General features: G+C 39.9%; 1 protein-coding gene and 1 long non-coding RNA gene across 2 annotated transcripts in view; one reads left to right on the top strand and one right to left on the bottom strand.

The window, feature by feature from the left end:
* Positions 1-2868: 2868 nt before the first annotated feature.
* Positions 2869-5163, bottom strand: LOC144330793 (uncharacterized). The gene is made up of 2 exons (XR_013397274.1): positions 4912-5163; positions 2869-4256 (listed from the first exon to the last, which is right to left on the bottom strand). It is a non-coding gene; the product is annotated as an uncharacterized LOC144330793 (long non-coding RNA).
* TOX (thymocyte selection associated high mobility group box) overlaps positions 5094-25966 on the top strand; it is a 310963-nt gene continuing 290090 nt past the window's right edge. The window contains 1 exon segment of the mRNA NM_001261489.2: positions 5094-5325. Coding sequence (NP_001248418.1) covers positions 5224-5325 — 102 coding nt within the window. The 5' untranslated portion in view covers positions 5094-5223.

Here is a 25966-nt window from a genome sequence, read left to right as displayed (position 1 = left end):
GATAATTGTAGCCTCACTTTTCTACAAGGAACTAATTCTGATTTTGAAAGGATTTGTCCTCACAGTTTATCCTGATGAGAGAGGACTGGATTATTGCCGTGTAAAATAGCTGAATAGTCCTATTATAGCTATTATGTCACAAATGTTGTATATTGTTGAAGATCAAAGTACTGTACCACACTCAATGGTGAGATGTACAAGCATGGCACACTTCCCAAATTATGTAAAAAATACTGCATTTTATGAGTCATTTAGTACCATGTGAGCTATCTGTGGACCTGTATCATTTCCTTCAAACTTTCCTCATCATTCTGAAATCCTTTATTTTCTGGTTGAAAGAGTTACAATCTAGTCATTTCTCACTAGTCTCCCCAGGAAATAAACTTCAGTACTCTGCGTTCTTCCATTGAAAGATATTACTTATTGCATATCATTCCATTTTATATTTAAATTACTTTAGAAAAATGTTAAGTAACCCTGGACAACAGTAAATACTAACTGGTAAATTGAGAACATGTAAACATTTCCCATCAAAACCATTAATGATATCCTTTTGAATCTAAAATGTGTAGCACTCAAGATTGGCTAGATTCTAAGGAAACAAATAGCTACTTCACCCTGTAACCTCATTGGGTATACACATGTCTAATGAGGCCTTAAAATCCTAGGTGGGCCATATGAGGTATAAAATGAATCGTATTTTAAAAGAATGAGGCTTCCTTTTCCCTAGAAATATCGTGACATCAGCTGTCACTGGAAAACTAGCCCGTTAAGTCAGAAAGGCCAGTGAAGGGCTAAATATTAATTTAGTTATACAATTTGGCAGGCTTTGATTTTAGTTTTAATATCTGGCATTTCAAAATCAACCCCTCTATATAATATTTCATTCTCATGTGCATCTAAAGAGGGCTTCAACCCCTGAAGAAAAACTAACTCCAAAATCTAGCAAAGAATACCTGCCAGGAAGTACTATGGTTTGTTGAATAATTTTTATAAGACTCTTGTAAATCACAGATAAGATTAACTGTCTAAAAGCTATTTTCCCCAAAGTAACGCACTCTATATGTGATTTGGAGACGTTACTACAAGATTTAGAACTTAACCTACATAATACAAAGAATCAGTAGACATAAAATGTGGTCACTGAAAACAAGTATAAATTTGAAAACATAGCAATTAGTGAAACTATAATTAAAATGAAGATGGGCAATGTTGAGGCAACAAAATCAAATGCTCCGTGTGGTCTGTAATTACTGATGAGGCTTTCCAAAGTAATCTGGAAAATTAAATAAGACAGTGAAATTCAATGCAAAGAAATTAGGACCAGGTCCATGACATAGTAGACATTTCACAAGTAGGTACTGATAGTATTACATCAGCACTAGTAAAGAGACGTTTTGTTTACAGGCACTCATTTTCTGGTAAATAGAGTACACAAAGTTCCTAGGTCAGATGAATAAACTATAACCTGGACCTTTACAAGTCATGCAAGTTTACTAAGAGTAAATGGGCAAATTGCCAACTCCATCTCTAAAATGCAGTGTAGGTGATGGGGTTCTGGGAGTGGTGATCCTCAATGTTCTCTTATGGGGACCAAGACAAAATGACAACCCAGCCTATCTACTATAATTTCATGCTTTTAACATTTCCTTTGTCCTTAGACTCCTTCCTTCTAGACTGCCTTATCTTTCCTTTTAGGCCAGTGATTCTCAATCTTTTCTGAAAATTAAAGCCACTGGAGAGCTTTTAAAAATTCCTATGCTCAGGCCCTACCCAAAAGAACTGAATCCAAATCTATGTGGGTGGGGCTCTGGCATGAGTATTTTTCGAAACTGCTAAGATGACTTCACTGACCAGACGAGGTTGGAAAATACTGCTCTGAAAGACTACATCTAGCCGGGCGCGGTGGCTCAAGCCTGTAATCCCAGCACTTTGGGAGGCCGAGACGGGCGGATCACGAGGTCAGGAGATGGAGACCATCCTGGCTAAAACGGTGAAACCCCGTCTCTACTAAAAAATACAAAAAACTAGCCGGGTGAGGCGGCGGGCGCCTGTAGTCCCAGCTAATCGGGAGGCTGAGGCAGGAGAATGGCCTGAACCCGAGAGGCGGAGCTTGCAGTGAGCTGAGATCTGGCCACTGCACTCCAGCCTGGGCAACAGAGCAAGACTCCGTCTCCAAAAAAAAAAAAAAAAAGACTACATCTAGAGCAAGAATCATTTTAAATAATTTGTTTTTGTATTTTAAACCTGTAAATAACACATAGCATTAGTGTTTTTCACCACTCTGTCTGTTAATGTACAAATGAATGAATGAATGGACAAATAACTATTTTATTTATCCATGACGTGGAGTTGAATGTCCAGGAACTGAAAAGTATTACAATGACACTCTACTATTTTATTTTCTAAATTAAGAAGATTTATTCAGGGGTTTAGCTATTCAACTTTCCCCAACTTTTAGTAGAAATACATCCATTTAGTTTATGATGGGCCTTGGATACAGCATTATAAAGTGAGCATTTTTTCAGATTACACTGAGATGGCCTCTCTTTGTATAAGTGGCTAGAAGAAGGAACTTTTCCCCCCAGTAGCTCGTATTCCCACCTATCACACCATGCCATGTACAGAATACCACTTTGACTCCATACACTCCTATGGAAGAAACCAGACTCTTGATTATGTAGAGGAATGCACAGGTCTCCTGCGTTTGGATTTTCCTTTAAAGCAGAGAAAAGTGGTAGGTCTGTAGAGCAAAGCAGGAGACATCATTATCTCCCAGGTGTCAAGATGCAGATAATGGCATTCCAGTCTTGAACCATTTCATTTCATCTTCCTGATGTTCACAAGGCCATGAAACAGACATAAATGATGAATTCCAAGAAACTTTTATTTTTAAAAATCAAGTTTTGATATAATAAATGTTGGATTGAGGATAGAAATTTAAGCTGAGAAATGTTTAATTTGAATCTAAAAAGTTTATTATTACTATTATTATTGTGGAAGGAAATACATATAGGCACATTTTAGTATCTACAATAGTATTCGGAAAGCTGATGTTATGAAACACAAAACTTCATTTAAATTTCATTATAAAGACCTTTATCAGGAGAAAGGACACATTTTCTATTTCTTACTTTTATTTTGTGCCTTGAAAGACTTGTGAATGTATAGAAGAATTATTTTTTCTTACTGTTTCCTCTTTGCAACCCAACCTCCACCATGTCAATCGTGAAGGTAGGAAGAAAGCTGTATTTGCTACTTTTAAAAATGATAACGAGAAGAAATTAAAACAATGGCTTAAGAGAAAGAGGATGTAAGGAGTACAAAGCAAAACTTAACAAAGAGTTAGTAAAGGCACTTGCATTGACAATCCACTCAGCCACGTTAATTTTATCATTAATGCTGTCTTCATAATTTTTTTTTCCGGGTCTCTCTGCTTGTATTTGCCTAGTGCTCTGAAATACACGGGAAGAGACACTTATGGAAAAGTTACGAAGAGCAGTTGGCAATCGACATGTTCTAGAAGGGTGTGTGGAGTAGCAAAACAAGTGGAACGGATGAAGACCTTCCAAGCTCTCTTGCAGAATTTTGGGCCCTAGTGTGCAGGGCTGCTCCCGGAGAGGGAGGTAAATGTCGCCCATTCCTACTTGGACCTCCCATCCAGGACACTGCCCTTAGAGATAAATCTGTTGGACAGCAGCCAAGAGACCCCAAACTGCCCCAACCTCCAGGACACTGCAAGTTGCAAGTTTCCGAGTTGGGGAGGCAAAGCGGGAAAACATGATTGGCGATTTCCTCCTGCCACTCACCGACCGGAGAAATGGGGAGGCGGACTCCAACTTTTTCGTGGACCGCCAAGAGCACTATAGGGCGTCCTTCTATAAAAAGAGAAGAATCCCATGAGGGGCAACAAGCAAACTCATATGTTATCCCTTTAGCCGGATTGTGTGCTGATGATTGTTTCCCTATTTACACATCGAATCACCCCTGTGGCCTTTTGTGAGTCCCCAAGGCAGCCTCAGCCTTCGCAAACCGTCCAGTGGGGCACGAATCTCGGAGGGGTGCGGACTGCAGGCGGGAGAGAGAAACCAAAGAGGGGCGGCTCTTCCAGGCCGTCCACTCCCAGGCGAGCGGCTCCTCAACCTTCGATCGGCTCGAGTCCCTCGGACATTGCTCACTCACAGCGTGCAGAGGGGTCGCACTCCCTGTGGGTTCTCGGCCCTCAGGAGCGGCGCTGCGCAGGAAAGTCACCTCCACTACGGGCCAAGCACAGTGATAGGGGTGGGGAATAGCCGAGGGACAGTGTGGGGGTCGCGGAGATTGGGGTGGGGACGGCCGCGGAGGGGGCGGTGGGAGTGGGGTGGGGCCGGGGCGGGCCGGGGGCGGGGCTCCGGGGCTGCGGGGCGGGGTGCGCCACAGCGCCCCCTCGCTGCGCGCTCCCCACGGTACCCCGAGGCCGCCGGTAGCTCTGGCTCGCCAGCCCCTTTGTGTGCGACGCGCTGGCCCCGAGGAGCGCGGCACGGGCACAGCGGAGGCCTCCCAGGGTCCCACCGCTTCTGTCCCAGCCGGGCCGTGCTCTCCTCCTTCTCCTTCTCCGCTCCTCCTTTTTCCAGTCCCCGGCCTTCGGCTCCGAAAAGCAGCCATTGGGCCGTGAGCAGCCAGCGTCCGGCAGCGCTCCCTACCCCGCCCGGCCCGGGACGCTCGTCCCCCTCCCGCCCTGTCCTCTCTGAATTTCCCCCAACCCCCACATCCCGGGCCTCCAAGGTGGAGAAAATAAACTACACGCAGAGCAACTCAGTCTCCAATAAAACGCCCAGTACCTAGAGCCCGAGCGCGTGTGCCGGGCTGCGAGGGGCGCGGGAGGCGGAGATGGGGGGGCGGGCGGGGGGGACAATGAGCGCATGAAGTTACCTGCCCGGCGGCGGCGGCTGCAGCGGCGGCGGCGGCGGCGGGACCGAGAGGCGGCGGTGGAGCAGGCTGCGCGCTCGGCGCCGACGGGTGCGCGCCGCAGCTTGGGGGAGAGTTGAGCGCTTTTCCCCCCTCTTTTTTTTTTTTTTTCTCCTCTTCTTCTTAAACAAACCACAAACGGATGTGAGGGAAGGAAGGTGTTTCTTTTACTCCTGAGCCCAGACACCTCACTCTGTTCCGTCTAAGCTTGTTTTGCTGAACACTTTTTTAAAAAAAAAAGGAAAAAGAAAAGGAGTTGCTTGATGTGAGAGTGAAATGGACGTAAGATTTTATCCACCTCCAGCCCAGCCCGCCGCTGCGCCCGACGCTCCCTGTCTGGGACCTTCTCCCTGCCTGGACCCCTACTATTGCAACAAGGTGAACGCTCTGCTTTTGTTTCCACCGTGTTCTTGCTGCTTGATCCCGGGAGGGGGGCGGCGGTGGCCGGGCCGCGGCGGGGCCGGCTTGGCGGAGGCCGGTCCCGGGCGCGCTCGGCTCGCAGCCCGCTGCAGCCTGCGTGCGCTTGGGTAGTAAATATTGTGGAGTAGCTCCGGGGGCTTGCCAAACACCGCGATTGTGCGGAAAGTGACACGATTTGCTCGGATTCTTTTCTTCCTGCTGTTCGCGACTAAGGATCCCTGCCTAGGTTTGCCGGGGGGCGTTTAAAAAAATAATAAGAGAAAACCGTGGAATACTTTGGGGGTGTGTCTGGGGTCCAGGAACGGAGGCAGAGTAAGAGAATTCAGTTTATTTCCCAGTTGCCCCTTCTCTCTCCCTCCCTCTCCCGGGCAGTGGGAGCTCGTGGCACCACTTCCCTTCTCCGGAGTAGTTGCCAGGGAGCAACCGGGAGTCGGGGTGCAGGGACCCGGGAGGCGCCCCTGCCCCCCATAGGGAAAACTGCCCCACGACTCTTTTGTTTTCCCAAACCGGTTCCAGCAGCCGAGCCCGGGTTCGGACACAGGTCCGCGGGCCACAGCACAGCGGGGTAGCTGGGTCACGGTTTGGAGAACAGCTCCTGTTTTAGGGGTGCGCGCGGAAATTGCAAGTTTGTTTGGAGCCGAGCGAGCACGTCGCGTTCAAGTCCAAAGCTCCCGCACTCGGCATGGGGCTGGAGCAGGGTCCGCTGCTGAGTTGTACCCACGGCCCGCTGACCTCGGGTGCCAGGGCCGCGGGGGCCCGGGGAGAGGCGGATCCTGCCGGTGACCCGGAGGTGGGGCGCTGGCCCGGGCTGCTGCGGAGTTCGGCTGGGTCCACCTATAGGACAGTCAGGGGGTACGAGGGAGGGGGTTACTCTCCCGGCTTCTCGAACTCTCTCATCCCCGAGAGGGAGGACACTCAGGGACCGGTCCCCCAAAGTGGTCGCAGGGCACGACTGCCCCCGCCTAGGGCTAGCTGTTCGTGTCTAAGCAGTCCCGTTGGATGTACGTTGGCAGAGAGAATTGAGGTCTCTAAAACGCGGGGCGGGCCTTTTAGATGCCCAGCTCCCGCTTGGTGATAAATCCGCCTGATACTCACCGCCCCTGCAGGCACATCCATGGCGACCCTCGGTGTATTACACAGGAAAAATCGTTGGGACTGCCAACATGTGCCTGGTGGCGAGTCGTCACCAAACAGCTTTTTTACCTGATGCAGAGATACTTAGTGCTCTGCCTTCTCAGCCCCTGGACTCCCCACCACGCGACCGAGTCGCAGCTCCGAGTCGTGGACAGTGTTGACACACAGTCAGGCTCTCACACACACACTTCCCCGTGGAGAAGCTCCTCGGTGCTGTGTCCAGTGTGAGACCCACTCAAAGGACTGTGCTGTGTGCCGATGGTGTTTAGGCAAGTTAGAAAAGAGGGACATCCAGTCTTGAGCAAGGCAGAAGGGCTTCCATTGTACAGGGAGCCCTTCAGCTAGGGACAAGTTGAAAGGTACGGGGAACTTTGGCGAGCGCAGAGGAGTTTGTGTGATGAAGTTTCATTATTTGCTGGTGACATAGTTCTTTTAGTCTAAAATCTGTTTTGTCTGTACACTCAAGTATCGTGTTACGTTTTGTTTTGCTTATGACACCAACAGTATTGCTAATAAAAAATAATAAAGTTGCAGCCCTATCTTGGAGAGTAAAGATATATTCCACTGTAGTTACCGGAACCAAAAGCTCAGAACTATTTTGGCAATGAAACTGGACAAATCTTATTAAGTTTATCAGTGATTTTAGGCCCCCAAAAGAAGTTAATGACTTGGATACACATTTCACTCCTCGTTCTTGTGATAAGTAGGGTCAGATTTAATTTAAAAGTTAAATGCTTTGGAAAAATCAGGAATTACTTCAATATATTAAATCATTTTCCAATTAAGTGCTTTAAATAATTTTAGTGAGTTGTACTGTGAATTGAATAAATTAATTTAGAAAGTATTCAGAATTTCTTTACTAGCTCATTGAAGTTCCTTTTAAGTCACCCCGTGTATAAGAAGCAAACTGTTCTTTTTAAATGCAAATGAGGCACCCTTTCTATAGACTAGTTGCGGGTCTTCTATTTAACTTATCCAGAGAATAATAGATTTTTAAAATGCAAAGTCATAAGATATGTTTCTAATAGTAGAAGAAGACTTCATGGAAATGTTTCTCCAGGGACATCTCTGGCCCATCTCTATGTAGCAGTCCATCAGATATATTTGTCACTGGTCCCTGATTATATTAAATGTACTGGATAGTTTTCTAGGCCCCACAAAGCCCAGGCACTTGAGTTTTTTCACTCCACCGTGATTAGCATTGGTACAAAATTTCTGTCCAGCTCTACAATTGTAGTTGTGCATAATGCAGTCAACTAGCATTTGTTTTTGCAATGACATGAGTGGATTTGCAGGGAAATGGAAGAAGGACAGAAGTTTGGAAAAGGCGAAGTAAGAAATCTGTGCCTACATTTATTAAAACAAGTTGGATCAGACATCCCCAAAAGAACAATACTGCAAAGTAAATCTTGCTTCCTTCGGAGGCGTAATGAATATGTAGTTTATTACAAATAGCAGTCAGTTTGTCAGGTGATTTGTTTTTAATAGAGTGATAAGATCATAAATTACTTATTATCTTTATTTTAAACCTGTCAACACTTTGCTATTTAAAGTTGGTGTGCTAAATCCCAGCGGAACCAGTATCTATCTGTGCTTTAGAATCCTACAACTGTAGCTACAGTTTCCCAGTGACATTGTTTTCAGTGTCAGAAGAGACTCTAATGGAGAAAATGAATATTCTCTTCCTGAAGCTTTCTAAACTAAAATGTGATTGTTTTCCTCTGCTGACACTTTCCGGCACTGCTGCTCTATAGATTGCCAAAACACTACTTCCATTTTTCAGTTAATAAACTCTGGAGGAGGCATTTTTGGACACGGTTTAATCTAGTATTGCTCTATTGTAAGACTAATATGCGTTATGAACATATCACTATGCAAAGTGGCCTCCATTTTCACACAGCCCATTGTGGGAACAATGCGTATGATGTTGGTTAAGGCAAGTGTGTGAAGCATCTCTTATACAAACAGCCAGAATGGGTGGCATGTTGCTGTATGTAGGTCAGTATTGGAAATAGCAGTGTAGCTCATAGACTGGACAGACACATGGAGGCTGGAGTTAGCAGTATTCACCTCTTGCAACCTAAAGCATGGTTGTATTTCAGACATTGAAAGATGAGTACCATAGTGGAGTTTCATCTAATTAGACTATTTGAAGTAACATTGTATCCCTTAATTGAGCTGAATGCTACCAAAATAAATTGGATTAAATGAGCTTACAATTGGAGTTCTGTAGTGATATAGTCTTATTTTCTATTCTAGTTAAAGATGTCAGATCATCAGTTTAAATATATACCTACAGAGTAATAACAGTTCTTTTCAGTTTCTTAGTGCAGCGTCATTTCCAAAGATTGTTTTCACTGGTTTTATGCTAAGATAGGACAAAGAAGTGGTACTTTTTCATTTTTACAACGATGTGATGTGTTCAGTTATTGCTCAGTATCTGCCCACATAAGGAGTAGTAATACAATTATGTTATGACATGGCTAATGACAGGGATGGTGACCTCAGCCTGCAGTGGGAGGAGAAATAATGGGCTTCACTGTTCTCAGTGGTTGCCTTTATGGAATCATGTCCTGAATCTTTCTTTGGTTGATTTAGAAACAGGGAAGTCCAAAACACAAACCCATGCTTCATGCTGGTGATATACAGAGTGAAGAATAATGGGCATTTGGAATATTCAGCTTTTATCATTGAAATGAGGAAGGACAGTGCATATGTTCTTTTTCGTGAAAACGCACAAGGAAGGACCCATTTGTGATGAACTCTGCTTGAAAATGTCAGGGCAAACATTAGACATTTGATAACTTTTAAGAATAACAAGATTCATTACAGTCTCTGCAAAATCTCCTTTGAGCTTATTTTCCTATTTAGAATGTATTATGTGTTATACTTTAATGTGGCAATACTCATCACATCAAAAATACAAGATTTGCAAGCACATTAAGAAGGAGTCATTATTCCTATTTTGAACAGTAAATGTAAGAAAAAGGAAGAGGATGGGAGGAGGAGCAGATGAAGAGGAGTATGGGGAGAAAGAGTGAAAAGAAGGGAGGGTTATAAGTTTAGAGCATTATGCTTGATTAGTTCTCCATCCACCTCCATAACTTCTAGGACTTTGGGAAATTCATAGTTGATACTTCATACATCATATATATAATTAAAATTCCCCTGGGAGTTTTATCAGCTGGCACTTTTCAGAAGTTTTGAGGTTGTTAAATATGTTTTAAATAAATACCTATGTAAGAAAGAGCATAAACCAAGCAATCATGGTTTTTGGCCACTAAATCAGATATTATACAAAAGCTTCAAATGTAGCTATGTTGACTGTGTGGGTTATTTCAATATTGCAAATTCAATTTTAAATGTCTGTGCAAACAAAGTTATAGTCATGAGCTTTAGAGGGATCTGATGTTATTTTTAACATTGCATAGGTAGTTTAGTATTCTCACAGTTTATCGTGTATTTTAAAAGTTAGTAAGTGATATTAAGGAGAATTTTGATATTTTGCCTAGTTATGAAAACTAAACTCATATGTAATTATCTAATTGAATGATCATTGTGGATATTGTTTAAATGATGTGATTGCAAGGGAATTAAGAACAGTGGAACAGGAAGAAGTAGGGAAATTTCCAGTTTTCGGGGTGGTTTCCTAGGTACCAATCTGGTTCTCAAATGTTGGTTTTGGTGTGTGAGAGACTGTTTCTAGTGGTGATATGTTTTTTGTGATGGGCTCCATTCAAGAGTGTTAGCCTAGAAAATGACGAAGGTAGTGGGGAGCACAGTGATTTTATTTAGCTGTGAAGGGTGATTTATTATAGTGCTTTCTAAACTTTTGCTAGGACTTTAGAAACTTGAAAAGACCCTAGGGGTGTTTCTCAAATGCTGATGATTCTTCCTTTTCTGTTTTAAAGTCAGCCTTCAGTCGCAAGTCTACCAGTGTGCCCAGCACCTCTTATCTCCTACCTCTCTATCTCCTTCCCAGTTACCCATTTCCCGGCCACTCCAACTCCTGGGACCACCTTTGCTTTTGCTACTCTCCTCCCCAATCTTAATTTTAACCTAGGAGGTCTGTACTTCTAATCTGAACTCTCTTCTCCACTGGACACTAATCACCATTGTGGTTGCCTAGGCTGCCTGGCTCCCTCTTCAGCTCACCTTCCTTCATCACCATCATAATCATGTGAACATATCCATTCTTGCAGTAACCTGATTCTGTTTTCTATTTGGAATCTACCAGCTCTCAGGCCCATATCTGCTTTTTGAAATCCCAAATTATGCTGTTTTCCTTTCCCCATCCCCCCGACCTGAATGGATGATGTGGAGTTACACAATATTCTACTAGAGTAAGACAACCCCCATATGATGCTGAGAGGAAAAATAACCATGACTGGTATTTCTAAGCTATTATAGTCTCCCTTCCACGTCCCCTCCCATTTTGTGCAGTGTATTTAGAGCTCAGAGATAAACCCCTTAAACATCCTTCCTCAGTGAGAAGGCTATGTTTAGATTCGAAAATAGTATGAAGATGGGGCTGTGATCTTCAGTTGGAATACAGTAAATTAGGTTGGGTTACATTTGAGGTAAGTAACAGGGGTTAGCATGTGGATGTATTCTCATCAGAATATACGTAGATAACTAGAACGGGAATGGTTGGCCATGTAGAACTGAATCAATTAATCAAATTTAGATCACTTACCACCCTACATTTTAGCTATCTGAGTGTGAATCTCAAGATTTCTGAGAAGTCACAGGTAGGATAATTATCTTACATGTCAATAAAAATGAAATGTAATTATCATGAGTTGATTGTATGCTATTAACAATTACATTTTAAAAATAAGATCAGTTGTTGTCTAGAATAAAACTTATATTGTATGCATCCAAATACAAGAATATAAAATTCTTACTTTTATCAGAAAACAAGATTGTAGCACATCATAGTTATTAGACACCGTGGCTCTCATGATCCTAACTGTAGTTCTTGCCTGCAAGAAGCTTCTGTTTGAGGCATCTTAGAAGCTGGAATGCTCCCTTATTTGTTTAAATTGCATGTTCACCCAAGTTATTAATTTTACCAAATTTTGACATGCTTTTTTCCCTTTTCATTTACTTCTACCTCGGAGTTATTGATGTATTTTCAATTGATCTTTTTCTTTGAACATGCACTTTTCAGAACTAGATAGGCTGGTCTCCCCTGATTGATAACGAATTGTGTTAAACGGGCTGTCCACTAGGAAACCACAATGCCAAGATGATACCGCTTACATCTGGCCTAATGAATTTGAGAATTTTTTGTTTTAAACCTTGCATGCCAAGTTTCATCCCAAAGAGCAATTTCTCATTACAAACAGTTGAGTTATAAACTGCTTAGAAATGTGGTTTATAATGGAAGTGCCAACAGACTGTTAATTATAGCAGTTCTTCCATAATACTTTGAGACATGGAATTCACATTAACCTGAATGAGCTTTTCCTGGTTATAACATGTTGCTCCCTACAGCATTCATTTTGAAAATGGGAACATTATATTGCTCTGTGCTTGGATGTTGATGGTGCAGCAGAAAAGATGAGAAGGGAGGGTAATTCCAGAAACTCCTTGCTCTTTCCTGATGGGAGGTATTACTATTTCCCACACTTCTTTAGTTTGATCTATGGCAAGTTTGCCTTACTTGATAAAAATTGTAAAGTTACATTTTAAAAGCTATTTTCAGATTTCCAAGTTACTCATGAAAAAATCATCACTGATACATATTTATAGTATCAAAGGTCATGAAACCAGGGTCACTATTAATGCTTTTTATCTGTTTGTTTTTCACTTGGGAGATTTAAATGGTTCTGCTTTAGCCAAGTATCTATCGTTTTTCATTCCTGAATTATGTGCTTTTATGAAACTGTCTGGAAAGGACTCCTAATTAAAGGAGGCCATGGTTGGTTGATAAAAAGCTTTGCCAGTGGCCAAGAAAATAGAACGTATTTTGGGTGCCATGTGGTCTTACAGGTCATTTGTCTGATCCACAGTAGTGATGATACCAGCTTTTGGCTAAAATGCCTTTTGACTGAAGTCTTTGATGCCACTTTGGGGGTGGGGTTACTGAGCTAGAAACATTGGTGTGTGTATGGGTATGTGCATGTGTATGGGTGTGTGGGGGTGGATTTGTGTGTGCATGTGTATTTGCATGTGTGTGTGTGTGTTTGTGCTTCTCATGGTTCTGGAATATTTCTGGCCATAAATACATGAAAATTTATCCTAAATGGCAGACCCCCTCATGTGTATAACAGCAGCAACAAAGGAAAAACATCATGACTACTAGGAATACCTGGTTACCACTCCCTTTTAAGATACTCAGCAGTATTTCACAGGAGAAGATGCTGTTCAGAATCTTAGGGCTTTAAACAGACATGTTATATCCTAATACGACTAAAGAACCAGGTCTTTTTGAGGAAAACCATAGGCCCTTCTCAGGGAAAGACTCCATTATGTTGAATATTTGAGAGAAAAACCAAGTGCCGTTAAGTCTATGTTGACTTACTCCCTAGGCAAAATAAACGTAACCATAAGAGGATGTGATTCCCCTCCCACTCTGTTTCCCATTCTCTTGAGAAGCCTGACTTTGTTCTGTGCCTGGTAAAAGTTCTGACACCAAAACCTTTAATCCATCTGTGTTCCAGTCTTCCATATATCCAGTAGAGAAAATAATTTATATTTGTATCAAAGAAAACTTATGAGAATTAAGGAGGTAGATTATTTGAAATCTTGTGGTGAAAGATGTTAAAAAAAAATTCAAAGAATTTAGCAAAATACTGCATTCTCAGCCCATTTCTTCTACTTCTGCTGCCCTAGTGGAATAAAAGTGTTTTGAAAAGTTGTAGACTAGGGGTTCTTTCAGGAAGACAGTCAAAGAGATAACCTTTCTGGAGAGTCAAAGGTGAATTAGGAAAGTGGAGTCTCTGTAGGTACAGTGTGTAATCTCCCTCCCTCAGATATTGATAGGCCCCCCGGGGGGCCTCTTTTTCCCTCTCTGCATTAAGAGCCAGTGCACCTAAGGAGAGATGCTATTGATGAGGGCTGTTGCCTGTTTTGCAGTGTAGGAAGATAAGATAAAAGTGGAGAATAACTGCGAAAGAGGGAAATGCCCTCTTGTTCCTGACTTCAGGGAAGCAAGTTTACCTCTCTATGCCTTCCTCTGATATATGGGTCAGAGATGCGAAATATAATGTGCAAGGTTAATTAAAGAATGGGTCAACTGGGCCTAAAGACAGTGCAATTACACTGGAAGAGTATCTAAGCGCTGCCTGATTTCCTTAAGTCTGTTAACTCAATCAAATGGTTAATTTAAAAAATGATGGGTAAAGTGTTATAGGCGTTAGTATTTTCATACCAGTGAAAAAAAACCGGTGCTTCCTTTCTATACCAATATGGCTCAGCCTAAAATGCCAGTAACAATTGTATCAAGAGAAATGTTAATAATAAAGAGGCAGGATAACCTTCCAACAAAAAGTATATTTTATCATTTGGCAGATGCAGTCATGAACATTAATCATAGAAACCTGCAGATAGTAGAAGCTTAATATCAAAGCTAATGATTTATTTTATGTTAATGACTTCCTGCCAGGGCATAAAAGACTGTTCATAATGGACTCTCAGAGCTATGTTCAGTTACTAAGGCTAATGGGATAATCTTTCCTCTCCCAAAATTAAGCTTTTTGAAATAAATTATGCTGTTATTTTTCAAGGTAACTCTCAAAAATTTACTGCAAAACTAATCTTTTAAGAACTACTTAAAGAAATGAAAAGGAAGAAAAATCCCAAAGCAGCTTTTCTAGTTCATGAACACTTTTACTTAATTAGGGAGAGAAAGTTTGCATGTATGCTAATATCCCTGAACTTGTAATGCTAAATAATTTTAAAGGCAGCCTTCTGTGACACAATCTGCCTTTTGAGATTCAGCTCCTGTAAGTACCTCCCACAAAATAGACCATGTTTTCGTCGGCGATTACCAGCCAATAATGAGCTGAATGGTAGTAAAACATTTGAATTTTTCACTGCAAAGTTTTAAAAATCATGTTTACAATTAGTTATAACCAACATTATATTTCAATAAGAGATAATTTGCCTAGTAAAGTTCACATAATGTGCTAATCATGTCTAGTGGTTAATAAAGGCCTCCTACCTCACTCCCCTGATGGCTATAAAAGGCTATTATATTCATGGCAGCAGTTCAGGTACAGCTGCTGTGTGTTAATAATGCATCATTGTCCCACTAATCAACATAGCAAAGGTCAGCACCCCTAAGCACCTAAACCACCTATTCTCTTTCCAAAATATTTATTAACACCTTAAAAACATATCTGTTCATTTTCCTTAGCCTCGAGTCAGTTAATTCCCCTCCAAGCTACTTGTGTGATAAAGGTTTTGTAACCTAAGCTAGGTCGTAGAAGAGATTAATATATATTCATAGTAATCTTCTCCCATAAACATGTTTCCATTTCCACAGTCATTGACTGAATTAGTGTCGGGTTGTTATAGCCGTGAGCTCCTTTATAATTAAGTAGGTGTGTACCAAAATGAGAATATTTTCAGATTTTACATGTTATTTAAAGAGATGTTTAGAAGAAAAACAACTTTTCATTAACCAGAGACTCATTTAAAGCAAACAGAGCGAATCAGGAAATGGGAAGGGATATTTAAAATCTAAGAAATTAATCAGCGTTAGTTTGTAGACCTGATAGGGTAGTGAGATATTATTTTCTTAATTGTTCTTTTGGCATAGGAAAGCAATAATAGTAAAAGCTTCTTAAGCCATATTTTCTGCACACAAAGAATATATTCACGTGGGATTTCCATTTTGCTGGAAAATCGTGCAAATCAATAAGCCAGCACTTATCTGCATTAAAATTAGGTAGACAACAATTTATAGGCATAGTGATAGCGTAGTTCTCTTCATACCCTCAGTTCGTGTTGAAGATAATCCTTGCTTTTGTGTCCTCAGAGAGAAGCCAAAATGTTAAGTGAACAAGATCTCATTTTCTCATCTTGTATTATTGCCTTCTGTTTTCTGTTACTCTTTTGATAACCTTGTGTGTGTGTGTGTGTGTGTGTGTGTGTGTGTGTTTCCTTTATGATTTAGGAATCTTCAGTGTTTTAAGAGAAGAGAAAAAAATGAAACTCAACTATGTTTCCATCATCAAGAGAAATGCAAAAGGCGAATGAGTGGGAGGAGCTTCTATTTGTGCAGCACATAATGTACAATGGTACATTTGTCATGCTTTAAATATATAATGCCTACAATAAAATATGTACAGGCGCAGTTGTGATCTATGAAGTCCCTGGCTCCAGTGCCATTGTTTGTAGTCTCTACGGTTGTCATACATTGTTCTTTGCACATCATACCCTTACAGCAGAATTTGACACAATTTCTAGCTTTCAGCCCTGCACCATTTTCATTGCACAATATACATGAATTTGACAGGGTGTGTTGAGGACAACTCTGGCAAGCAATTGATATTTTGAAGTGGCAAGCGTTTCAGCAGCTGCCTGCTTGTGAAAAAGGAATGATAAGATATACTGTATTGTTAGTTTCAGGGAAAGCATTAAGGTTTAGGCTCTGTAAAAGTGTACACATTATTCGTCAGTGGTGAAGCAAGTCTTTTATGTTTTTTAGAGCTTAGCTCTCTGGCTGATGTGAACTAGAATGACATTGGTCAGTAAATGAATAGGAGTACTTTGAATTTGAACTGCTGCCAATTTTGCACCAACAAAAGAACTGACAAAAGATTATGTGAGATGCAAAGCACACGCAATGTTTTGGGGGCGGGGAAAGAGAAGGAGAGAGCGAGAGAAACCCACATCAGAGAATATTCTTTAACACATACTTGCAAGGATACCAAATAGTTAAAACACATCTATTTTTCACGGCTCATCAGCTACAACCTAAGCTGTTTTATCTAATATGCTTTTAAAACCTGTTGTATACACATAGGCTTTCAGAATATGTTCATATGGAATTTAGAGTGTTTTTCTGAATATCGCACTGTGCCCTAAAGGCCTGTTGGCAGAATATCAGAGTCACCCACTGCTGGAGTCCCCAACTCTTTCTCTTATCTGGTAGTGGGAAATTGTAGTTTAATCAGTTATGGCACTTTCAGTGTGTAACGTTCATTAGCAAGGCAATTTGTCATGACTGTTAATGGTCAGGATGCATCTGCTCTCTCAGTTACAGAGCATGATAAGTAAGAAGACAAATATTTCAATATCTGATAGTATTAACTTGTTTCAAATTTGTAATCCAAGGTTAGTTGCTTAAAACAGACACAGCAGCAGATTAACAAGCATCCTGTATTCAATTTTACTGGGTCCTGTTTTTATGGATTTATGACTTTAAAGCATACTAATATGCTATTATGAAGGGCACAGTCTTTGATTAGATGTTCAACAGAAACTAAGTTATGAACCTTCTGGGTTCATCTGGAGAGAATTTATGTGCCTAATATTTTCTACAGAGCTTCATAAATTGAAAGGTTTGATACATGCAATATTTCCAACATGCTACATATTCTTTTCATGATTAAAAAAGTCACTTACCCACTGGTTTATAGATTGGTCGGTCACTTTTCAAGTGAGTTTAGAGCCTCGATCTATTTTAAAAGTTTAAAAATTCTAGTGAAAAACTTCAGAATGAATTAGAAATGTCACATTCCCCCCCCACCCCCCAGCAAACTGCTTTATAAGATCATTGTTCATTGTTCTAAATGGGGAAAAAAAGTTTAAAAGATTCCCCCAGTTGAAAAGGTTAGGATTTTTTACATATCTCATATTTTCTAGTTATGACATCACATAGCTTGCCATACAAAATCTTTTTGACACATTTTCATTTTTAATGAAAGGCCCTAAAATTCAGGGCATAATGATTTCTTAGAAACTGAACCCAATCTTGGTGAAAAATTCGTTCTTGCTAGTAACAAAAGCTGTTACTGTTTAAGTTCCTGTTGAGCGGTTAGTTGGTACGCTTCGCTGAATGTTGTCAAAAAGGCTTTCCTCATGATTGACAACCCGGCAGGAATGTGAATGGAGATTTTAATTGCGTATCATGTGTGCATATCAGAGTGAGTGAATTCATGACTCTGCTTAGCTCCATATCTCTGCAGGTCAGCCGTGCCAAAAAATGCTCTTTTATGTGCAATTTTTCCAAAAAGAGAAAGGTGTATGTGTACTGAAGTCATTTGTTATTCATTTCTTAAGTGAAACACTTGTGTTCCCTGAGCCTTGGAGTTTGAAAGTAGAACAAAAATCTATTTTGAGATTTCTTTCTTTTACTCTCTGTACTTATAATATACTTGGATGATGTAAATTCTTTTCAGTTACAAGTTGGGAAAAGTCTGCCAGAACATATTTTTCTTATGGCACTTGCTATACGAAGTGTGTTTATCTTTCTTTTTTTTTTTTTTTTTTTTCCCTAAAGAGTACTTAGAAAAGAAAGAAAAAATGTAAGCCAGTGGAAAAATTTACTGAGGTCAATTGCCTTTCTGTAACTTGCAATCTTGAGAAAAGATCTGGCCTGGGGTGGGGGAGGGAAGGAAGGATATATTTCTGAGAGGTGGAAGGTTCATACAGCTGTTTCTGAATTTTGGAGAAAATAGCAAGAATATAATGCTTATTGTAAAATAACATTGTTAGACATATGACTTTTCATTTCTTAGAAAATGGCTCTTTGGTTGAAGATTCATTTCTGCTATCACCGCTTGGTCAAGATACAGTGGTGGTGATATGCCATTTATCTTATTGAAATGCCTAAAACCCAATACAGTACATGTGAGATTTTAAAGTGGAGTGAAACTTTCTTTGTAAGGTAACTTTGGCTACAATACCCTAGACTAATCAAGAATTTAATAATGTAAAAAGAGGAAAAAACTAAAAACAATTATGCCGTACATAAGTTTTCATTTTATATAACATGAAACTTTGGGACTTGGGCTGTAAATTTAGTACCTAATTACTTTTTAATGTCATTTTGAATAGGTGAGAAAAAGATTAGCACCAGGGTCATTTTAAATATAACTAGAGTAATAAGTAGGGTAATGTTGAAAGGATGGTGACTTTATGGCCTTAGGGTATCCCATAGGGACTTAACTTTGTTCTAGGCTCTAATATATTATCTCAACTCATTTTAGAACATAAAAAATTGCAGGCTGACGATCCAGCCTTCATATGATATGCAGTACCGATAATCACTATGTGAAAGGCACTGCTGTACCTTTAAAATGCTGAAGAAGAAAATTCTATTTTATTTTAAAAATTCAGCTCTATGTACGGGGTGACATTTTTCTAATGTTATGGAAGACTATTTTGTACTTTATACTGAGAGCTCAGGCAAGGAAAAAATCTATTTACAAAATGAAAAAAAAGTACTCAGCTGAATGCATTTCACTTTTAAAGATGATATTCTGGTAATGAACTTTATCAAGCAGAGAACATTTCAGTAAAAGTATTAAAGTAGTTCCTATTTCTGTTGCCTCACTTAAGGCTGTGTCACTGTTTCCATTATAACTTCTTATTTTCAGATAGCTCTAATGCGGTCCCCATACAAATATTTGCATAGGGATGAAATAAGAATATTTGCGCCTAAGAAGTCAACTTAAAAAAAAAAATTTGGAATACGCTTGTTAAAAAGCTTTGGGGTTGTTTTTAAGGGACACTTAATTCATTTTCAGAAATCAAAAAGCATTTTTTGAACACCAGCTGAATGCAGAACTTTACTCTGAGTGTTAAGGGGGTCAGAGAGTGACACAGAGATGAGTAAGTTATGAACCCTGCCTCCATGTGGCTAATAAGAGAGGAATACAGATAACTATCATGGAACCACAGTATGATTGATGTGATATGAAGTCTGTGGTCAAAGTGCTGGTGGTATAAAAGGAAAAGTTGAAGTTGGAGGAATCCCTGTTGCTTCCTGGAGGAGATGGCATTTCAGTTGGCCTTAAACATCCAGCGGTGAAGAAGGGGAAGGTTACTCCTAATTTTTTGAATTATTTTTTAGACTTCCCACCTTTTATAAAATGACCTATGACAACTCAGAGTAAAAGCCACATATGCAATAGGGCTATTTGAATTAACATAGAACATTATCCCCCGGAAGTGGAGATGCAAGCATACTTCTTGACCTACATATTAAGCTATAATTCAACGTTTAAATTGGGCTCTTGCTCCCTCGAGCTGAGCAAAAATGGAAATACGTGAATGACAGAGTTCTGATTATCAGAGAGTATCAACACTAATTAGTCACGTGTAATAAGTTTTCCTCTAGTGAAAAGTTGCAAAAACTCGAGTGAAAGGCTGCAAAAGAGAGAAAACGAGACAACGCGTGGAGGCGCAACATCCTCAGCTCAACGAGGGGGAGTCTGCTGGGAGATGCCTGGGGTTTCTGTAGGAGGGGCCCGCAGGAATAAGCAATACAGAGAGCCAGGGACAGTTTAGGATTAAGGGACGTGAAAAGATTAGAACTGTGTTTGAGGAAGATACTGCTGCCAATGTAGAGATAATGTGCTGGGGGAAGTTGAGGTGGATTTCAAATTGCTGTTGTCAGTGGGCTAATGTCCATTTCTAGTTAAGAATGTGCTAGAGAAGACTTCCCTGGGGGAACTCACATGTTGAAATGAATGACCAGGTACTGATCTATCTTTTGATGCCTTTTCAATAAAAGATAACCTTTTAGAGGTTTTGTACTTTAGTCAAAAGTTTGAGTTATGTTAAAATCTAACTTCTTAAAGCACATATGAGGTTGTAGTCTACATGCAGATCAAGTTTTTAATTGATAAGCCCAGACGTTAGCATGAATATTAATGCTTTATGTATAGTCTTAGAAGCACACCTGCTGAGTTAACTTCCAATCTGTTCTAATTGTGGAGTAATATTTACTGAAGTTATTAGTAATTGCTTTCCTGAAATAGCTTGCTTAGTGGTAAATATATTCCCCAAATGTATTAGTAAATTTGGGGAATATATTAAAGTGTCCAAACATATTCAGAAATCTGTATCGGCATTTTTGAAGGTATCTCATAATCTTCCAGTATCCACATAGCAAAGCTCTCCAACTTTTCCACTGGAGTGCCCTAATGAATGGGAGGGAATTTATATTTCAGGGGGCTAGAGGAAGATCCTTTGGAAGTGCCTCTGCAATGTACATAGGTCTTAGAAGGCTAAGGTTTCATCTTGAAGCAATATGTGGATCTTATATTCTACAACACACCCATGTCTATTTTAATGTGAATATGATATTTTGAAGCACTTACAGTTGAATCAACTCTATTCTAGGAAGATAGTCTTTGCTATTCTGTAATTCTACTGCCTTGGGATATAGTTCTTTGCTCCTAGGGGACGCATGACACAACATAATACTCTTTTGTCCTTATTATTAAAAAATAGAGTTGAGGCCTTGAAAAACTTCCTTTCATTAGGTCATCTTTACCACAGAGAATGGAATGATTTGTTTCCCCTGATTTTTTCCCTGACTTTCACTAATTCTCTACTTTTGATAAGACAGTTTGACAAAGTATTTTATCTTAGTCTAAACTGGAAGTCTTCAGTTAGGGCTCAATTGTTGCTGGTGCCCCAGGCTGACCAACGTTATGCTTTGTAGAGAGACAATGGAAAGGAGGGAGGAAGTCAAATATCCTATGTGTAGGTGGAAAAGAAAAATCCCTTCGTTACTTGCAAAAACTGATGATGTTTAGTGATGGCAGGAGATAGTCAAGTGTATCATTACATTGTTAGGCATTAGTAGAAAACCTAACGTGAAGCGAATTTGGAAAATTCAGGAAAAGGATCAGCAAGAAATTGAACAGTTATGGTGATAGTTTGGGGGTGAAGTGGGGGCAGGTATAGGACTGAGAGAGGCCTGTAACATAATAAATGGCCTGAGGCATGGATTCCTTTCTCCCATACTTCCTTCTTTCCTCCCTTCTTCTCTTCCTTCCACCACAGGCAGACATAATTTGTAGGATGAGTGATATTATTTTCAAGATTCTTCTGAATTACTTTCTTAGATGCTGATATGGTTTGGCTCTGTGTTCCCACCGAAATCTCATCTTGTAGGTCCCGTAATTCCCATGTCTTGTGGGAGGGACCTGGTGGGAGATGATTGAATCATGGGGGTGGGTCTTTCCTGTGCTGTTCTCGTGATAATGAACGAGTCTCACGAGATCTGATGGTTTTTGAAAACAGGAGTTTCGACTGGGCAGAGTGGCTCACACCTGTAACTTTGGGAGGCCGAGGCAGGCGGATCACTTGAGGTCAGGAGTTTGAGACCAGCCTGGCCAACATGGTGAAACTTCGTCTCTACTAAAAACACAAAAATCAGCCAGGTGTGGTGGCATGTGCCTGTAATCACAACTACTCAGGTGGCTGATGTGTGAGAATTGCTTGAACCCAGGAGGTAGAGGTTGCAGTGAGTGGAGACAGCCCATTGTATTCTAGGCTGGGAGACAGAGCTAGACTCCATCTCAAAACAGACAAACAAACACAAAACAGGAGTTTCTCTGCACAAGCTCTCTTTCACTGCCTGCCGCCATCCACATAAGATGTGACTTGCTCCTCCTTGCCTTCTGCCATGATTGTGAGGCCTCCCCAGCCATGTGGAACTGTAAGTCCAATAAACCTCTTTCTTTTGCAAATTTGCCCAGTCTTGGATGTGTCTTTATCAGTAGCATGAAAACAAACTGACATGGATGCCCTTTCACTGGCACTCTCCCACCTGCATCCTCATCTGCCCAAAGTGGGGTTCTGTTTCTGGGCAGCCAGTCTCTCCTATCTTCTCCATTATTGTTAGGGGATGCCGCAGGGGACCTAGTAGCTTTGGTTAGGCCGGGTGGCATGCATAGACTTTAGGTGTGTGCATAGTAGACTTCTCAACAAATGTCAAACTACACGATGTCCATAGAACACCATAAAAATCAATTTGTTTGATTGTTTTTTGGATTTTTCCCCCTTTTCCTCATTTTAACCTTAATCTGGTTTTGAAAGTTTTTGTTAAACGGGCATGTGTAAATAATGGATATTTGCTCTTATTGACAATAATATGTTTTACCTTCTAAAAACTCAGTTTAGGCATATAAAAATAAGCATTTTAGATTTTGCCTTTATCCAAATCATGGTAATTTCCTCATATTTAACACATTTTGAAGTTTCATCTGCAACAGCAGTCCAGGAGAATGAATGCTATGTGTCTGCAGTTTAGGTACATTTATTCTCAAGGTCCCATTAAAATAAAATGAAAAATTAATGACAAAGAGACGTAGATTCCTAATACCTGATCCCATATCCTAATTTTCTAGGGGTTTTAGAACATTTGCCATAGGGTTAGTACAGAGAAGTGTTCCAGGGGCATGACATTTGTAATATTGGTTAATTTATTCATTAAATATTTTCCAAATGGTTATTTTGTGCCAGGAACTGTGCTAAAATGGTGAGGATAGAAAAAGAAAAAAAAATCTGCGTACTTACAGAGGTAATAATCTTAGATGTGATACACATAACCCTATTAACAGAAGATGAGTCAACTGAGAATTAAATGAACAACTTTAATATTTGACCTAAATGCTATTACTATTGAGCTCTGAATACCCCTGCGTTCACTTGTGCATTTATCTTCTCTGCGCTTTTCCTTTCCTTTAGTCTAGGTGATATGACTGAGAGTAGAACCAGCATTCCTTGCCCTGTCTCAAGTCCTGCTGTGGCAGCAGCTGATAGCGTGTGTGATACAGTAACTTGGTAACTTAAGCCAATAGTGATTGTTTATGAAGTAGCTAAAGGAATGAATTTTTAAAAATTGAAATTTTAATCGTGCAAATATTTAAATCTTTGGAAATTTGAACTAGGTATCATTCAAAAATAAAAAATGGGAGTTCATGCTCAACTCTTTTTTTTAATGCCTTAACGGGCTGAAATCACTTGTTTAACATTACTCAATACTATTTTTATGTATGAAGTGTTCATAAGCTCGGGATATTTTTAGAATAGTCAAATAATCAGTGTTCATTTTGTTCAGGTTCATCATAATGGGTTTCAAAAGGTAAACATCGTTGTGCATTTTAAAATTGTTTTTCTGACAAATTCTACTTATTCTGCGAGACAGTCATTGCAGAAATTGCTTACAAAATAATTCTGTGAATCTCATATTTTCTTACCATCTCATTTCTTCCCCTAATATGGTATGGAACCAGACTGCAATTATACTTTCACAATTACTTTATTATATGGGCTGAAATATACTCCTGAAGCTCTTATTACCTTTTCCATACACCATTTACACAGACCTGCTGATGGCTGTCAGCGGTGCTTCCTTGGGACAATCAGCCATTCTTAGCAGGTTGTGTTTAAATTCAGAACACCACAAATAGAAAGCACCTCTCTCCCCTTGCTGATGAATTTTTAATGTTCAGGCATTTATAATAATTCAAAGGACTTCATTATAACAGCTTGCAGAATTAGGCCATGTGTTTTAGAATGTTGGATATTTATTTGTGATCTTTGTCAAAGAGAAAAAAATGAAAACAACACAATATTAATAGTGTGTTTGTGTCTGTAGCAACCCGAGAATTATGATGTTACCCAGTGTAGAGCTCCTTTTCCCTGAAAGAGGTTGATTAAGATTTTCTACTTCAAATAATTCACTCAGAAGCTCTTCTTTTCTCTATAATTGCATTTTATGGGGAAAAAAAGATGCAACTCTACTCCCTGTCTTTAAATGGAAACTGGAGTGCCTTATATTCAAATATGGAGTACATTTACATTTAATGACAAAATCAAGAACCTTTCTTTTACATGACAAAGAGAAATATTCTTTTAAAATAGCCAATTCTTAGGGTCTTTGAGAGTCTTCCAAAAAGAGATGTGGTTGACTTTGAGAGCCATATGGTACAGTCCAGTCAGTCTCTTTAATGTGTCTTTTCTTTATCATTTTATTTTACTCCCAAACCGTAATTAAATTACAACAACTTACATATTTGGCCATCTCTTATAAAGTAATGACATTTGAAGTATAAATAATAGGACATAGTTAAAATATAATCACCTTATATGTTTCCTGCTGTCAAATGCCAACATAGAGTGATTGCTTCTCCTTTGAAATATTAGAGAGATTTGAGCCAAGTGCTAATACCCTACGGGTACAGTACTCCTACAAGTCTATAATGTCAAATGTTCAGAAATTTTCAGATAATTGATTGCATACCTCAGGTTTTTTTCACAGTACTTAAATGTATCAGTATACTTTTTTAAACACCATAATTATTCATGTATTTGGTATTAAGCCGTTTAGTGTCTGTCTTTCAGGTAATTCCTTTTATATTGCTGATGATTAGTGATAGCAATGAAATCAATTCATGAAATGGTCCTGTTTGTAGCTTGGTATGGTAGAAAGAAGATGGAGATGGAATATCAGGCCCTGGATGTTAATTACAGAACTAACTAAATGATGTGGAGCAAGTTACTTACTTCTCATCTTTCTTTTCTCTAAAAAGAGGGGCTTGATCACCTCTAAGATTTTTTCCAGCCCAAGATGTCAGAGAAATCCATTGGCTTGTCAAATAGCAAACTTCACAATATCAAGAGGTTCTGAGGCTAAAAGCAAGCAGAGTGTCATCTCTGTTACAGACACCAAGTTTAAAAATCTAATGCTGTTGTCTTTTATTACATATCAAGAGGAAAGGCACCATGGCATTCGTCATAACGACTAAAAAGTACAGCAAGGTAGGTTTCCAAAGAGTGAAATTTAATCGAGAGTAGACATTGAACATGATTGTAGCTAGTTCCGTCATAACATGTTGGCAGAAAACTTCACTCTTTTTAATTCACGTCGGAATCATTTTTGGCTAAAGGGCAACTGGAGCATATTAAAGTAGCAAAGGATAAAGCATTTCCCCAGTGTTTCCTTGTACTCATAGAGCAAGTCATGGATCATAAGTTAGGAAAAGAATGTGGGAATCAGAAGTCAAGGAGGATGCTATGGGAGGACAGGTCTCAGAGAGCTGGGAAGAATCCAGGGATTTAGCAAGGCCTGAAGGAGCAAGCCAAACAGCTGTATCCAGGCATCTTGATTAAAACAGTTTCCTGCCCCGTTCACAGATTTATCATCATTATTAGGATTCTTTCACAGCTGTAACAAATCCTAGCCTTTCTGATTCAGGCAACTTGAAAGGCCCTATTTTAAGTGGAGAGTGTGCAGGCTTTCAAAAATGGACCTGCATTCTGTCAACTGGCTCCATCTTTCACACATATAATGCCAGCAGGATTCAAGGAGGCAGAATTCCTGACTTCCAGAAGTTTTTGGTTTGGGGGAAAAAAAAAAAGTTTATGCTTGAAAAATAAAAAATGCAGAGAGAATAGCATGAAAGACAAAATATATTCTTAGTGCTAGATTGTCAGTTGTTCTTAACCTTTTTGGTTCACACATAGAAGTGAATATTCTAGAATT

This window comes from Macaca mulatta, chromosome 8 (genome assembly GCF_049350105.2).
Source record: "Macaca mulatta isolate MMU2019108-1 chromosome 8, T2T-MMU8v2.0, whole genome shotgun sequence".
Classification (NCBI taxonomy): Eukaryota; Metazoa; Chordata; class Mammalia; order Primates; family Cercopithecidae; genus Macaca; species Macaca mulatta.
This window is presented reverse-complemented; position numbering and strand designations above follow the sequence as displayed.